The sequence below is a fragment of the Ruditapes philippinarum genome, unplaced genomic scaffold (assembly GCF_026571515.1).
Source record: "Ruditapes philippinarum isolate M1 unplaced genomic scaffold, ASM2657151v2 ctg4298_1_1_1_1, whole genome shotgun sequence".
Taxonomy (NCBI): Eukaryota; Metazoa; Mollusca; class Bivalvia; order Venerida; family Veneridae; genus Ruditapes; species Ruditapes philippinarum.
In genome coordinates, this window is record NW_026864615.1 from 1 (window position 1) to 15660 (window position 15660).

General features: G+C 34.4%; 2 protein-coding genes across 7 annotated transcripts in view; both read right to left on the minus strand.

The window, feature by feature from the left end:
• Positions 1-8182: 8182 nt before the first annotated feature.
• Positions 8183-9858, minus strand: LOC132726268 (leucine-rich repeat transmembrane neuronal protein 3-like). The gene is made up of 2 exons (XM_060711559.1): positions 9826-9858; positions 8183-9385 (listed from the first exon to the last, which is right to left on the minus strand). The coding sequence occupies exons 1-2, from the start codon at positions 9856-9858 to the stop codon at positions 8183-8185; spliced, it is 1236 nt and encodes a 411-aa protein (XP_060567542.1).
• The window catches only part of LOC132726265 (filamin A-interacting protein 1-like), a 70855-nt gene continuing 65020 nt past the window's right edge, over positions 9826-15660 (minus strand). For all 6 annotated transcript variants that reach the window (XM_060711552.1, XM_060711554.1, XM_060711555.1 and 3 more), the window contains exon 14: positions 9826-9881. The gene's annotated coding sequence lies outside the window, so the exon portion shown is untranslated. The remainder of the gene's footprint in view (positions 9882-15660) is intronic.

The following is a 15660-nucleotide window of genomic DNA, read 5'->3' on the forward strand; positions in this document are numbered from 1 at the left end:
CGAAAAATATCGGTTTACAAATTTAAGAAATCCTTCAGGAGTAATTTATTTTGCACGAAGGACAAGTTCTTATAACGGGTCGATAATTTACTAATACACTTTTTCAAGAAATCCGAAAGGTATGGCATTTCTATGGTTGGGAAGTTCAATATTCTACAAATCATCGTTCGCTTCGTCAGGGAGAAAAGTTCTCCCGGGCTTAATATAATTTTCTTTTTGTAACAGCTTAGATAATTGGAAGCCTAAATCAATCTTACACGGAACCACATTTTCCGTTTTTCGAAAAAATACAACTTAAATGAATAACAAGACAAAAACATAAACAATACTTACAATTAGGCGTTTAAATCGGCCTTCCGCTCTATCTCGGAAATGCCGTTCGCTCGTTTTACCGTACACCACAATTTTGAAGTGGAGCGACAGTTTGCCGGGCGTGACATACATCGAATAAAATAATAGTTTGTATGCATTGCTCTTTAAAAAATGACTGAGAGCAATTTATATTTACCACCACCCAGCTAAAATCGCAACAAAAATGACCAAAAAAATGTCTGTCATACGTTTAGATTTTTCGTAATATTTATCCAAAATTTCTTACTTGTTTGGCGCCAACTGTCACAACTTGATTTTTAACTTTTTCACCTCCATTCGGAGAGTCACAAATACATACAAAGCTACCAAAATGCTTATATATATGGAGCTCCGTAACAGAAATATTTGTGCGTATCACGGCTTTGATTGTAACTTACTGTAAATCAGTATGACCAGGTATTAAGAAACAATTTAATACATTTATGTACAGAAAATGTTTTATCTGTTTATATTGATTTATGTATTGACTATACAATAAAAGTAAAAATAAGAGATCTACATTTTTGCTTGATTGTTGAACAGAAAAATACGAGTCTACACAGGGTGAACATTTTCCGGATTATACCTGCATTAAGTGTTTTCAAATTCTGAATAGTGTTGTATTATTTCTAATTATAAAAGTACCCTTAAAGTAATACTGATTTTATGATATAAGGATTTCCAGAGAATAATACTAGTCTGCATATATGCAGACTGTCACGTCCAATTCTATTCTAATTAACAGATTAATATTGAAATGTTTCAGCATGTAATGGACTCGAACACCTAATTGACACTCGGATTACAGGCCGGTTACACATGATTATCTCATCTAAATAGTGAACAGGCCTGTTTAATTACAACATATACTTCTCCGCTACATTGAAATTCGTCCTCAGGGTTACAGAGAAATTGAATTAAACTCTCGGCTACATGCAGCCAAAGGTTGAGAAAAATGTGTTGTCTGATCATGACTTGAACCCAGGATTATGACCCTCAATGTACCAAAGTATTTTATTATAATTATAGCTAGTATTATACTTAAAAGGGCCAAGACATTCATTAATAGTAAACTTTTTATACCAGGTCATTTTAAAAATGAAAACTGTACTTATGCATAAACATGTACTATATGCATATCTTTGGACAGATAAGAAAATATTATGGTGGCAGATTTTTGCCATAGCATTTCTTTGTTTCGCAAGGCAAAAACACAAAAACGTAAAAACAAATTTAACACTTTGTCATACTTCCGTGTTTTCGCCAGGCACCCAGCAAATCTTTTGGTATTGTCGCCTTGCGGGTTGGCTCTTCCTGAGACCTGATTTAGACTGGTGTGCATCCATTAAAAATATTTACAAAGTATAGACACATATTAGAATTAATCAAAATATGAATTCATTTGACACATTCTCTTCCCTTAATTTAAGGACCAGTAATGACATATATAGGGAGTGTTAATTTATAGTCACATCACTCAGTCATAAGTCTATAAATACAGATAAAATTATTAGCAAGCTGAGACTGGGTATGAGCTTATAATTGCATGGGCAGTCAAATTAAAGCCATTAATATTAAAAGGGTTGACCTGGGATAGCCCCAATGAAAAGTGAAAGATGACTCTCTTCACCTGCAGGTGCATTTGATTTATTTTCAATTAAATATTTAGATTGGTGTAGAACATGATCAGTTTTAAAGCATCATTGATTTGATTTAGCACAAATAGTATTTTACATTTGTTATTTCCCCTGAAACCACAAATGTTAATTTATTTAGAATCCTGAAGATCATTATGATGAAATCTTAACTGACAACTCAGGTTTAAATGAATAAATATAAAATTCCTAGCCGCAACGACTTAATTAAACCAAGTTTAAGGTATATAAAGCCAGATAAAAGTGATATTCTATCCATATATACAGCATTTCTGGACCTCTGTCTATTTGATAAACTTCAACTAGTAAATTTTTCATCTCATATTATTCAATTTATTAATATAAAAGATATATTTGTATGTTTATTGGCGACGCCGGTGAGCGGCGTCGTCTATTATGGAATGCTTTTTATTTTTGCCTATGGAAGGAGCTGTTATTATTAGCAGTTAATTCCATGTTGTGTTAATTAGTTTTATTTTGATTCGTAAAAATCAAGTAAAACAAATGTGTTGTTATATTTGTATTTAATAACTTTATGTAAAAAGCATGTGCATTGTGATATTATTTTCACGAAATTGCAGGTTAAGTTTAACAGCTTGTCCCTTAGTTTTATTGACAATACTAAAACCCGGATTTCGAATATCGTTGTGGTCTAGATTGAGGCCGTATCAGTTCATTCATTCATTTATACATTTTCAAAATTTTCCTACAAGAAGAAAGTTCACCTGCAATTGAGTAATAAGGATAGGTAATGGAACTGTTGTAAACGATTATCCTATTGATTTTATCCTTATTACATTTATCTGTTGCGCGCAGAATGGTTGTTTTTTACAAAAGTGTACCAGTATCCGGATGTTGAAAGCTATCCGATTTTCTGCAATTACTGCTGTCACATGGCCATCTATTTTTTTATGAATACTTTACCATTAATTTGCATGGCTTAATAAAACTGAGCATGCAGCATTTCATAATTTTGCTGTTTAGGGTGTTCTTTTGGGTTTCAGGTTTTCTCAATTTTAAGGGAAGTAACTCATGTTTACTTAATTATTTGTTGTTTTCTGTCTATCTTAGGTATTACTTATAATACTATTTTTGTTGTATATAATTCACCAGTTGTAAGGTCATCAAAAGCATGTTAATGTTAATGTTAGGATTTCATATTTATTTAATATAAACTGGGAATTATTAATGTTATGTGCATACATGTATATCTTAGACTGTAGTATATTGATATGTTGAGACTTATAATTTTTCTGCATTTAAAGAGATACAGTTATGTCATTATTATTAAAGGGATGAGACTTTCATTTAAAGTTATAAATGATAAAAACATGTATTGATTGAAAATGTCCTTAAACTTGGATCAAGCAATATAATTAATAAAGTCTCAAAAAATCATATTCTGAATAGTTATTCTATTTTTTGTCTAACATGTGCATAGTTTGAAAAGGACAGCTTCTGTCTTATCTATTTGTAATGAAGTGACACCGGTCTCAACCTCCAGGTCTCCTGAGTCAACCCGACAACAGACTGTACATAGAGTAGATTGTTACTTGCCCTTGAATAAATTTGTGCACTAAATTTATAGTGGGTAATTTGTGCCACATGAAAACCAACATAGTACAAAAAGTAACCGGGCGCCAGATGAAAACATGAAAATACAATCTACCACAAAGTGGTTTGTTTGTTGCATTTTCATGTTTTTTGCCCGGTGCCCTTGATGCAAAATACATATCAGCCTTCATAAAATTTCTTATGTTGGTCACAGGTTTGAGTTCTGGTCAAGCTCAAAGTTTTTCTCAATCTGTGACTGCATATAAGCATGAGTTCAATTTCCTATGCTCTGTAACATAAGAAATTCACGGACACAAATCGATATAGTGGGGAAATATGTTGTGGTTTAGAACTGTTTCATTATTAAAGAGAAAATGTGTAGCCGGCCGGATAGCTCAGTTGGTCTTCTGAAAGTCATGGGTTCAAGTCATGGTCAGGCAGTTTCAGTCAGGGTTTAGAAGTGGTTTTTCAATTGACACATGTTTGATTCATTTAACAGATTGCATTATTTGAAATGGACAAAGGCAGTATTGCATGATACTTTTAGATCTACAAAAGGCATTTGATACAGTTGAACACACTATACTGCACATGAAGAAGTTGTTTTTCTTCTTCTTCTTCATGAAACTTCGAGCATCTGCCATATATAATGACATTCTTACATGGTTTAAGTCTTATCTCTGATAGACCGCAGCTGGTGGATGTGGCTGGTACTCATTCTACTACTGCTCTGAGTACCTATGGTGTCCCCCTGATGTTCATTTAAGGTCCTCTTTTTTGTCTAATATATGTCAATGACATGTCTTCAACCCTAAGCAATAAGCTTTTATTATAATGCACAGGCACGAGTATCAGACCTGGGAAGAAAAAATATGGCCAGATTGATAAAAAAACCTGTGTTCATCTTAAAAGTGTCAACAACCAAAATAAAATGTAAATAATGACCCCCTTTAAAAATATACTTCAAGTTGATAGTATATTTTTAAAGGGGATCATTATTTACATTTTTTTTCTGGTTTTTATAAACACAGTTTTTTTATCAATCTGGTCATCTGGTCATTTTTTTTCCCAGGTCCGATACTCGTGCCTGTGATTATATGCTGATGACTCAGGAATCCTTGTATCTGAAGAAATTCTTTCTTATAGCATGAGTCTTATAAGATTGCTTTATTGACCATAAATTGTCTTGGCATCTTGGCAAGACAGAGTCTATTCTTTTTTGGTTTAAGTTTCAACTTAAACTGGCCCTAGCCTCCAGGTCACATGTAATGGTACTGCTATAAAGTACACATCTTTTGTTAAGTATTTAGGTGCAAATCTGGATCAAATTCTTTTGGCGTCGCCCTTTGATGCTTTGCAACAATGCTTTTCTTGTATACAACTAGAATAGTCTGTAATGACTAAGATAGACATATAAGAACAAGCAATTTAGTAAACATGAGTTACATCCCTTAAAATGAAGAAACAAACTGAACCCCAAAAGAAATTGCCATGAACAGCAAAATTACAAACATTTGACTTATTTTGGCAGTGATTTAATAAAATATACAATTTCTCAATTAGTTCAACCCCCTTGTTTTCTAGCTTCCATTTTCTTTCTTGTTTGGCAATATGTATCATATTTTCTGTTATAAAATTGTGTCATGTTGACACGCTTTATTGTATCATTGTATATGTGTTGTGTAGCAAGGAGCATCATGTTTACGTTACCAAAAATTATTTTGAATCTTGAATGTTAAAAGATCTCAATTAAAGGTTTTGTTTGTTTTTATAAAATGCTGCAGGCTCAGTTTGATAAGGCCACTTAGAATGTAATGGTGATAATTATGGATCAAAATTTATCAAATGATTAAATGATATCATTTTCAAGGTATTCTTCTGATATGATTTACTTTTAATAATGGATCATTATCAATGAATGTTTCTTTGATTTCTATGCCCATGCATGTGATAAGTAATCGATTAATGACATGCCAGCTAGATAGCTCAGACAGTACAGCCTGTCCACATGTATGATACTCTGAGGATCCCAGGTTTGATTCCGGTCAAATGGCACATTTTTCTTACCCTGTGCAAAATGTGATATCTAGCTTATGAGAAGTATTCTCTGATAATCATGAAATGAATTGTTGAAAGAATTCAATATGGTAGGTACGTCACCGTATAAATTGTTTAATAATAAGGGTAGAAGATATATAATTAAGAAACCTTATATCTCACTTTGGAACTTAAGTGTTCCAATATAAAGGGCAAATTTCAATATAGTGTGGGTTATATCAATGCATAGATGAGCTGTAGACCTGCGGTATGGTATTCAAAGGGTTCTTGGTTTTTTGGTAGTGCTGAGGTATGGTACATGTATTTTAAGGGTCTCTGGTTTGAGTTTTAGTCAGGCTGCATTTTTGTCTCACCCTAGTTGTGATATTAAAAATATATTGCTGCATATATTAATGATTTATAATGTTTTCAGTCAATATTGTTAAATATTTAATTATTGTCGATATATATGACTTTATAACATTGTAACAGTACAACTTCTTAATTTGACCTTTTTTGTATGAGGGGGAGAAACCCTTAATTAACTCCTCACCTGTGAGTTTATTTTTGCATGAAAGGGTTTTAATTCAGATTATTAAAATGCCACATGGATAATATGACAGACATTTTCCTTTATTGGATTGTAAAAATATTTATGGATTGTCAAAAAACTATATGGAATTCTGATCGGTGGCATTAAACAGTCCCAACTGGCCATACATGTAGGAACTTGCAGACCATGAGACAGGGTGGTCTGTACCCGGACAAAGTTCACAGTATAAAACAAAGGGAAATAACTCCAAAATTAGGCAAGGAAGAGTTTCTTTTGTAAAGCACAACTTCTCAATGAGATCAATCTACCTAAAAAGTGTCTTGTCGATACTTCTTATTGTTTCAGAGTTATGTCCCTGACAAAGTTCAAAGTGTAAAAATGAAAAAGGGCAATAACTCTAAATTTTGACAAGGCAAAGTTACGGTTCTTTTACATTGCACATTTACGCAATGAGATATATCTAGCTAAAAAAGTTTCTTGTTAATACCGCTTATAGTTTAAGAATTATGTACTAGACAAAGATCGCAGTGTAAAAATGAATGAAGGTCAATAACTCCAAAATTAGGCAAGGCAGAGTTACGGTTCACAAAAGTGAAAGAGGTACAAGAGAGGGAAATGCATATAGTATTTTTACTGATTTCTATTACAAATAAATAATGAAATTGCGATAAAACAGTTATAATATATGGGATGTTTCTTTAAAAATCATCTCGGCCTGACGGTCTCGACATTTTTCAGCAAAAACATTCCTCGATGTCGCCCCAGCCACTGCTATACCCCCGTAATTAACTCGTTCAGAAAACATATTTATTTAACAAAACTTAAGAGATACGGGTAATCTACTTGTCAAGATGGATGGCAAGCAAACAGCCCTTCCAATTTATTAAACATTTTAATGTTTTTGGTTTTCATTTTACTGTATTCTTTAACTGTCTTTAATCCATCAATCATATGATTACAATATTCACCCATCATGAGTTCAACTTTCATATCAACCTCTGAATACCTTCCAAATTCTTGTACAATGACGATAATAAATTCCAGACATACTTTGTTATCGACATCATGCCCTCAAAAGAATGACATTTTTTTCATCAAATTCTATAAAAAAAAAGGACTGGCATTCAAACAAGAGCAGCCACCAACCAAAAAGAAAACGAACCAAAGCTCATATTCTTAACTATTATATGCATCTAATTTGTATCTTACAGACAGGTAATATCAGTTGAACAATTATTATAAAATAACACAAATACAAAATACTGAAAATAACTGGGGCGCAGTCTTTCAAAATGCATTGATTTAAAACAACAATATAGGATTAAAACAGGTAAAAGTTAGTGGTTGCTCAATAAATTTTAATATTTAACCTACTGGAACCGAAATTGTATACCTTTTGCCATCAGTTGACAAAACAAAATCCTGATATTCAAAAATGTATGAATCGTGTTTGGAAAATAAGACAGACATAGAAAGACAAGGTCATTCAGGGGTCATTGTAATATTTACTCAGGTAATATATGACAGATCTGTTAAACATGTTGTTATGTCCAAATAAAAAAGGACAAATCCTTCAATAAAAAACAATTCTATAGAACTTAATAAACTATATATATGACTTTGACACTCAATGTCCTTAAAATCTTAAAAACAAACTTTAAATTTCTGCATATGAAGGTCTTGTCTTATTTGTTGTCTTATCAATAAAATTTATTATTTGTAACAAATTTCTAGCCGATAATATCACATTTCAATCATTTGACCTTGAAGGTCAATGTCATACTCTCAAGATACACATGACGAATTTATCCTATTTGCTGTTTTGCCTAAGTATGAATCAAATATATTTCAAAAACAATAAAAGAATGGCCAATTTCAGGAAACTCTAAAATAATAAGTTTTAAAAAAATATAAAGATATAAGTTTAAAAAATTAATTAAAGATAAATGCACGTTTTAAAAAATCTTTATTTTCAAGCGGATTGTCGATAAGGAATGCATTGGAAAATGTAAGTCAAAATCAACGTGGTCAATCAGTTACGTGCCCAGGAATCTCGTGATAACGAACATTTCACTGTAAGGGCTGTTGCATTGATAGGATTGTCTCTTAAACAGAGTCTAGAATAAGGATTTTGAAAAATACGCTCCAATTCAGGTAAAACAGTAGCAATGTTATTGTTGTCTAGAATCAGGTGGCGAAGATGTCTAAATCGAAGAAAACTGTTTGGGATAGTTTGAAGATTGTTATACGAAAGCATCAAATCTGTTAATACATTGTTCATTGGAATAAAATCCTCGTTCACATACCGAATCTTATTGCTATATAAGTTAAGCCTTTTTAGCATCGGTGTATATTTAAGAATGTCCGGAAACTCATTAAGTGCCCCTTCAACAAGATGTATTTCGTGAAGGGTGGACGACAACGTGTAATTCTTTCGGCATACTTCAACAAGGTCAGTAGCATTCAGGTTTGGCGATTGATGTATGGTTAAGACATCCAATACAGAAAGGTCAGTAAAGCCACACGGCAGTGTATCCAGGTCAGACCCATGAATATGCATTCCTTTTATCATGTTTTCAGATCCGTAGAAAGGTCGTTGTGGAAATTTGTACTGCTGTACATCAAACAATGTCACAGCAAACACTTGAGTAAAAGAAGAGATATCTGCGGGCCATGTCGACAGGTTACCAATGCCCATTTCATAATAGGTAAGTGTAGGGGCTAGGTGTTGTAGAACAATATGATCGATGACTTTGATGGGATTAAATTGTAGGGAAATTCCACGAAGTTGTTTTAGAACCAGAAAAGCTAAAGGCATTGATGATAAATTATTGTCTGATAAATCCATTTCAACATATATGTTTTCCATCCCAACAAACGCATTGTTTTCGATTTTTGAAATATGATTTTCGTTCAAATCAAGATAAAGATACGTTTCATTGAGATTGACAGGTGTGAGACCGGTAAATAAGCCTCCTGGTATATGTGTAAAATTGTTTTTCGTGAGCCCTATATACCAACTGGAACCATTTATCACAGGTTTAGATATCACAGAGAAGTCAGGAAATACATCAGAAGTCTCGTCGCAGTAAATATTACTAGCCTGGATTTCTTTGTTATTTTCAAAGGTCTGGAATGTTCCACATGAACAAGAGGGACTTCTGGGAAGGCATTTGATTGTTGCAGTATCAAGGACAAAAGATTCTGTTTTCAATAAAATGGAAATTGAAAATACCTGAAATGTACAATAAGTTCAACATTAGTATGCATTTTATCAGCCGAAGTGGAAATTTATTTGCAGACTGAGAATAATTTGCCATACAAAACAACCAATAAATACTAGTATGTTCAATTTACTCAGAATTATAAAAACGTAAGTTGAAATCGTGAATTCGCGAAGTTGAAATCGTGAATTCGTGAAGTTGAAATCGGGAAATCATGAAGATGTTATCGGAAAATCAAGAAGTTGAAATGTCCCCACCGGTCTTTCGTACAATTTACTTCAAAGTAATGCACTGATAATTTTATGCATTGCACTCTTTTACAATAAGAGCGTTATGTGTGCGACGTGAGGACAGACGGACGGACAGACAGACGTACTGATATTTTAACATGCAATATTATTACAGAAAGCTAAAAAATGATAAAAGTTTACAATATATAATTATAACATACCATCAAAGTGAAGAATTCTGGTCTATTTGCCATTTTCAGATATTTCTGGTAGTTTTCTGTCAAAGAAAATAAAAAGTAATCATTAGAAAAGCTTAAGCTCGAATATGATAAATATGTCGTTTGTTGCACAAATTGTTGTATTTTGTAATGTTATCGATTGTTAACTTCATTACACAAAAGTTATAAATCATATATTTTCAATCTATCTAATTTATTATCTACAACTGGTCAAATACAAATCTCTAACCAAGGTTTGTTGTTGTGGAAAATTGCGCAAACAAGGCACGTTAAATAGTACTCTGTATATATGATTAAATTCAAGAGGTTCGTCGGGAGTAAAATACCATTTTTATATTTCCGAGAAGTGAGCACTAAGATTTGAAATTGTAGATCGAAATTCAATTTCTAGCTAGATGACAATGGACTCTTTACTCAAGCTTTGATCGATATTCATTATTCAAAAAGGGTGAATATCGTGCCACAATAAGTTTTGAGTTCGATATCCAGCCAATGAATGACAAGCTGGCCTCAACAAAAGAGCAAGTCTGACTTCGAAAATTCATTTTTGAAATAGGGTCAATGCTTTGAAAGCATCGGAATCACAGCAATATCTAAAATCAACATCCAATAAATGAACGGATATCCAGCTGGCAAGGGACTCAGGGCTGGCTCTAAAATTTATACTTTCTTTATAAAAGCGAACATCGTGCTTCAGTTAGATACAGAACTCTGAGATTAATATTCAAAATATGTTGCATGGCCAGTTCTGATTGCAATGCCAGTCAGATATTTTAAATGAAGTTGAAAATTAAATCTTGGAGCTAAGTCTGGATTCATAGCATGGGCAATATTTCCCTTTTAAAAGCAACTAAATGTCAACGAGAGCTAGTTCTGAGTTTAGTGCCAGTTCCATATTTGCTCGTTTATGGAATTTCGGATGACAATCGTAGAGCTTGCTTTGGATTCCATGCTAGCACCATCTGAACTTAGTAAAAAGAAATTGAATAATATATCATAGCCAACTATCAATCCATTGTTTTCATAATATTAAGATGAATAGTAATCTCAGCTAGCTCTGAGTTCAATGCTTTAACGATGTCTTTATACTTTAACAAAACAAATATTGATCTCAGAGCTCACTTAGAATTAAAAACAAGCTCAAAACTAGTAACAATTAATTGGAAAAAAACGACCTAAGAGTCAAGTTCTAACCTACTTAGAAATTGAACTTTGATGTTAGATTTCAGATTTTCGAGCTAACTTCTCGAAGCTTAACTTTGCATAACCTAAAACACAAACTTTGTATTAAACCAATAACAAATTAAACAAATACATATAATTCAAGTAAGGCTCCAACCTAAAAATGTCTTACACAATATTTCAAATGATACCTAGTGTAATGTACAGTTTTTGCGAAAAGTTAGTAAAAGCATTTTTATACATTTGATTTTATAAATACCAGTTTAAGTGTTCCTTTGAGAAAAAAAGTTGTTTCTCTGTCATTCACTTTGGAAAGGAACGTTTCAATTACCTTTACTGTAATGATCGTGATGAACGAACTAATGTACTGATAAAAATCTAAAATTAGAAGAATGTCCTTCACTGACTTTAAATCATTCTCTTGTGCATGTAACATAGATAAGCTTACGGTTGCACAATAAAATGTGGTTCCAGTCTGTCAAATATCTAAATATTACGGACATATTTCCACAAAATAGAGAGCTTGCAAAACCCAAGTTATTAAGATAATTCTACAAATGAACTACATGTATGTCTCTTTAAGTTCTAAAACTGTATATTTGTCTTTCTCTTTGTTGCAAGCTTATTCTATTTAAACTTTGGTATATGTATCGGTTTAAGACCTACGACCTACTTAATTTCATAACAAATGCTACAGGTTTGGTTTATCATGGAGATTTAAAGAACAGTGAGGTTATTTGTGACATTGTATCATAGTTTGGGGACCTTTCTGTTGAAAATGTGTCAGAGTTAAATCGTATACATGCGTTAACTGAAGTGCAGGTATTAGTTACCAGCATTCCAGAGCATGCCCATTGATTGGCTTATTTTGCTGGGGTTTACTTATTGTGACGTCAGAGGAAGGGAAAGCGATAGAAATATCATATTCAGATGCTCGTTCATTGGTTACTTTTTCTGGGGTTACATATTGTGACAACAGGGAACGTGTTTTTATATTTGACTATGATACAAAAGAGAAAGAACATCGAAACACTCGGCTACGCCCCCTCGTACAAATCAGATAGCCTCGTGTTTCGATGCTCTTTCTAATACATGTTAGTTTTCCATCAGTGTAATCCATTAAACAAAATAACGTACATTGTTCCAACTGCAAGAAAACGTAATTTTAATGAATATGACCAGTGACTAAGTGCGACCTGTATACATGTAGCTTCCTCCACAGTATGTGGTGGGAGTATAATTAAGTGTTCGTTGCAATTTTAATTGATAAGACAATCGCCTGTACCCTGTAGGTTTAAACCTTCTTAACTGTCAATGTTAAGCATATTGTATATTGTATAATTTTATAAGGAAAACTTCCTTATATGAATTCACAATCAGAACACCTATTATTCATTATAACTGCGGATTGAGAGTATTTTACAACGTGTTTAGATACCAACAGAAACAGAACAGGTGACATCTTTGATAATGTATAACGAATATATACATTTGTCATCCAAATATTTTCCGTTAAAAATATCATATCAATTAAAAACACCTTGATCCAAAAGACAATTTGTACTTTCAGTCTTTACAACCATAATAATAAGCATATAAGTAATGAACTGTTTACTTAATTTCTATAAATTTACTTAATTGAGGTGGACTGTTACTCGATATATTTGAATAAAGTAAGTCAACAACTCCCAGCATTAAATACTGTTTGTTTACATGTTAAGTTCCATAGAGTAGGTTAGACCGAAATAACGTATCCATTCTGTACATTCTTACCATTGTGTTCGGGATTCCTATCCGAAGTTTGAAGGAAAGGGTCAAGAAGATGAAATTGAAGAATGTAGTAGACATGGATCTGTCTCATCTTTTGGGAACAATAATTGTGAAAAAACGTTGCTGATATATGCTTAAATGACGCTCAAAATAAGAAAAACTGTACAGAAGAAGTCCAAACTAATGGAATTTCAAAACCCGCAACCGTATCTTTGGTGTTTCAACTATATCCTCCGAGGCTAGAACCGAACTTGGTTTTCAGTATAGAACTATAAGAAAGGTCTTTCGCCGTGGGATTTGGTCAGATTGACTGTATTCCCTGAGGCTACAAAATGACATGACTTTCCGTTTAGAACTACTTTAATGCCAATAACACTGGGTTTGGTCAGCTTGACTATATTCCCTTAGGCTAGAACTGAACCGGACTTGGTTTTCCGTTTAGAACTTCCCAAAAAGCCTACATCCGTGGGTTTGTTCAGCTTGACTGATTCCAAAAGGCTAGAGCCGGACTCGGTTTTCCGTTTAGAACTGATCGAAAAGCCTATCACCGTGGGTTTGGTCAGCTTGACTGTATTCCCTGAGGCTAGAATTGGACTTGTTTTCACGTTCAGACCTACTTAAAAGGTCTATTATTGTGGGTTTGGTGAGATTGACTGTATTCCCTGAGGCTAGATCAGGCCTGGGATTTCTGTAAAGAACTACTTAAAAGGCCTATCACTGTGGGTTTGGTCAGTTCGACTCGATTCTCTTAGCCTAGAACTGGACTTGGTTTCCGATTAGAACTACTAAAAAAGCTTATCACCGCCGGTTTCGAAAGCTTGACTGGTTTTCCGCTTAGAACTTCTAAAAAGGCAAATCACCAGACTTTTGTTAAGATTGACTATATTCCCGAAGGCTAGAAGCGGAGTAGGATTTCCGTTAGAAATACTAAAAGGGTCATACACCGTGGGTTTGGTTAGCTTGACTGTATTCTCAGAGGACAGAGCCGGGGTTTGTTTTCCGATCATAACTATTAGAAAGACCTATCCCCGTGAATTTTGTAAGCTTGACTGTATTCCTTGAGTTTAGAACCGGATTTGGTTTTTCGTTTAGAACTATAAGAAATGCCTATCACCGTTGGTTTAGAAAGACAGACTTTTTTTCCCTGAGGCTAGAACATGGCTTAGTTTCCGGACAAAAACTACGAAAAATGCCTATTATCGTTGGGTCGGTCAGCTTCACTGTATTCGCTGAGGCTAGACCTGACTTGGTTTACCATTAAAAACTACTTAAAAGGCCTTTCAGAGGGTTTTCGTAACAATAAAACCCACGGGGATACAGTAAAACTGTCACAACCCTAAATGAAAGGCTTTTTAGAGGGTTCTAGTAGCTATAAAACCCACGGTGAAAGCCGTGAGGAATACAGTAAAACTGTCATAAACCCATGGTGATAGGCTTTTTAGTGAGTTCTTGTAGCAATAACACCCACGGTGATAGCCTTTGGGAATACAGTAAAACTGTCTATCACCTTGGGTTTTATTGCTATTAGAACACTCTAAAAGACCGATCACCGACGGTTGTGACTGATTTAACGAATTCTCAAAGACTATCACCGTGGATTTATTGCTGCTATAACCCTTCAAAAGCCCTATCACCGTGGTTTGTGACAGTTTTACTGTATTCCCCAAGGCTATCACCGTGAGTTTTGTTGCTACCAGAACCCTGTAAAGGTCCTATTACCGTGAAACTGTAACAACCCACAGTGATAGGCCTTTTAGAGGGGTCTTGTAGCAATACAACCTACGGTGATAGCCAAGGGGAATACAGTAAAACTGTCACAACCCTAGGTGATTGGTCTTTTAGAGGGTTCTAGTAGCAATAAAACCCACGGTGAAGTCTTGAGGAATACAGAAAAGCTGATACAACCCACGGTGATAGGCATTTTAGAGGGTTCTAGTAGCAATAAAAGCCTCTCTGATAGCCTTTGGGAATACAGTAAAAATGTCCCAGCCAGTAAAATAGGCCTTTTGAGGGGTCTATTAGCAATATAACCCACGGTGATAGCTTTTGGGAATACAGTTAAGCTGATACAACCCACGGTGATAGCCTTTTAGAGGGTTCTTGTAGCAAACCCAAGTTGATAGCCTTGGGGAATACACTTAAATGATACAACCAACAGTGATAGGCCTGTTACAGAGTTGTTGTAGCAATAAAACCCACGGAGGTAGCCTCAAGGAATGCAGTAAAACTGTCACAACCTACAGTGATACGGCTTCAAGAGGGTCAAAGTAGCAATAAAACCCACGGTGATGGCCTTGGGGAATACAATAAAACTGTCACAACCCACGCTGATATGTCTTTCAGAGGGTTCCCGTAGCAATTAAACCCATGGTGATAGCCTAAGGTAATACAGTAAAACTGAAACAACCCACGGTGATAGGCCTTTTAGTGGGTTCTAGTAGCAATGAAACCCACGGTAGTAGCCTTGGGAAATACAGTAAAGCTGATACAACCCACGGTGATACGCCTTAAAGAGGGTTAAAGTAGCAATAAAACCCACGGTTATGGCCTTGGGGAATACAATAAAACTGTCACAACCCACGCTGATATGTCTTTCAGAGGGTTCTAGTAGCAATTAAACCCAAGTTGATAGCCTTGGAGAATACACTTTTAATAAAAATGTCACAACCCAAAGTGATAGGCCTGTTAGAGAGTTGTTGTAGCAATAAAACCCACGGAGGTAGCCTCAAGGAATGCAGTAAAACTGTCACAACCCACAGTGATAGGCCTTTTAGAGTGTTCTAGAAGCAATAAAACCCACGGAGGTAGCCTCAAGGAATGCAGTAAAACTGTCACAACCCACGGTGATAGCCCTTTTAGAGGGTT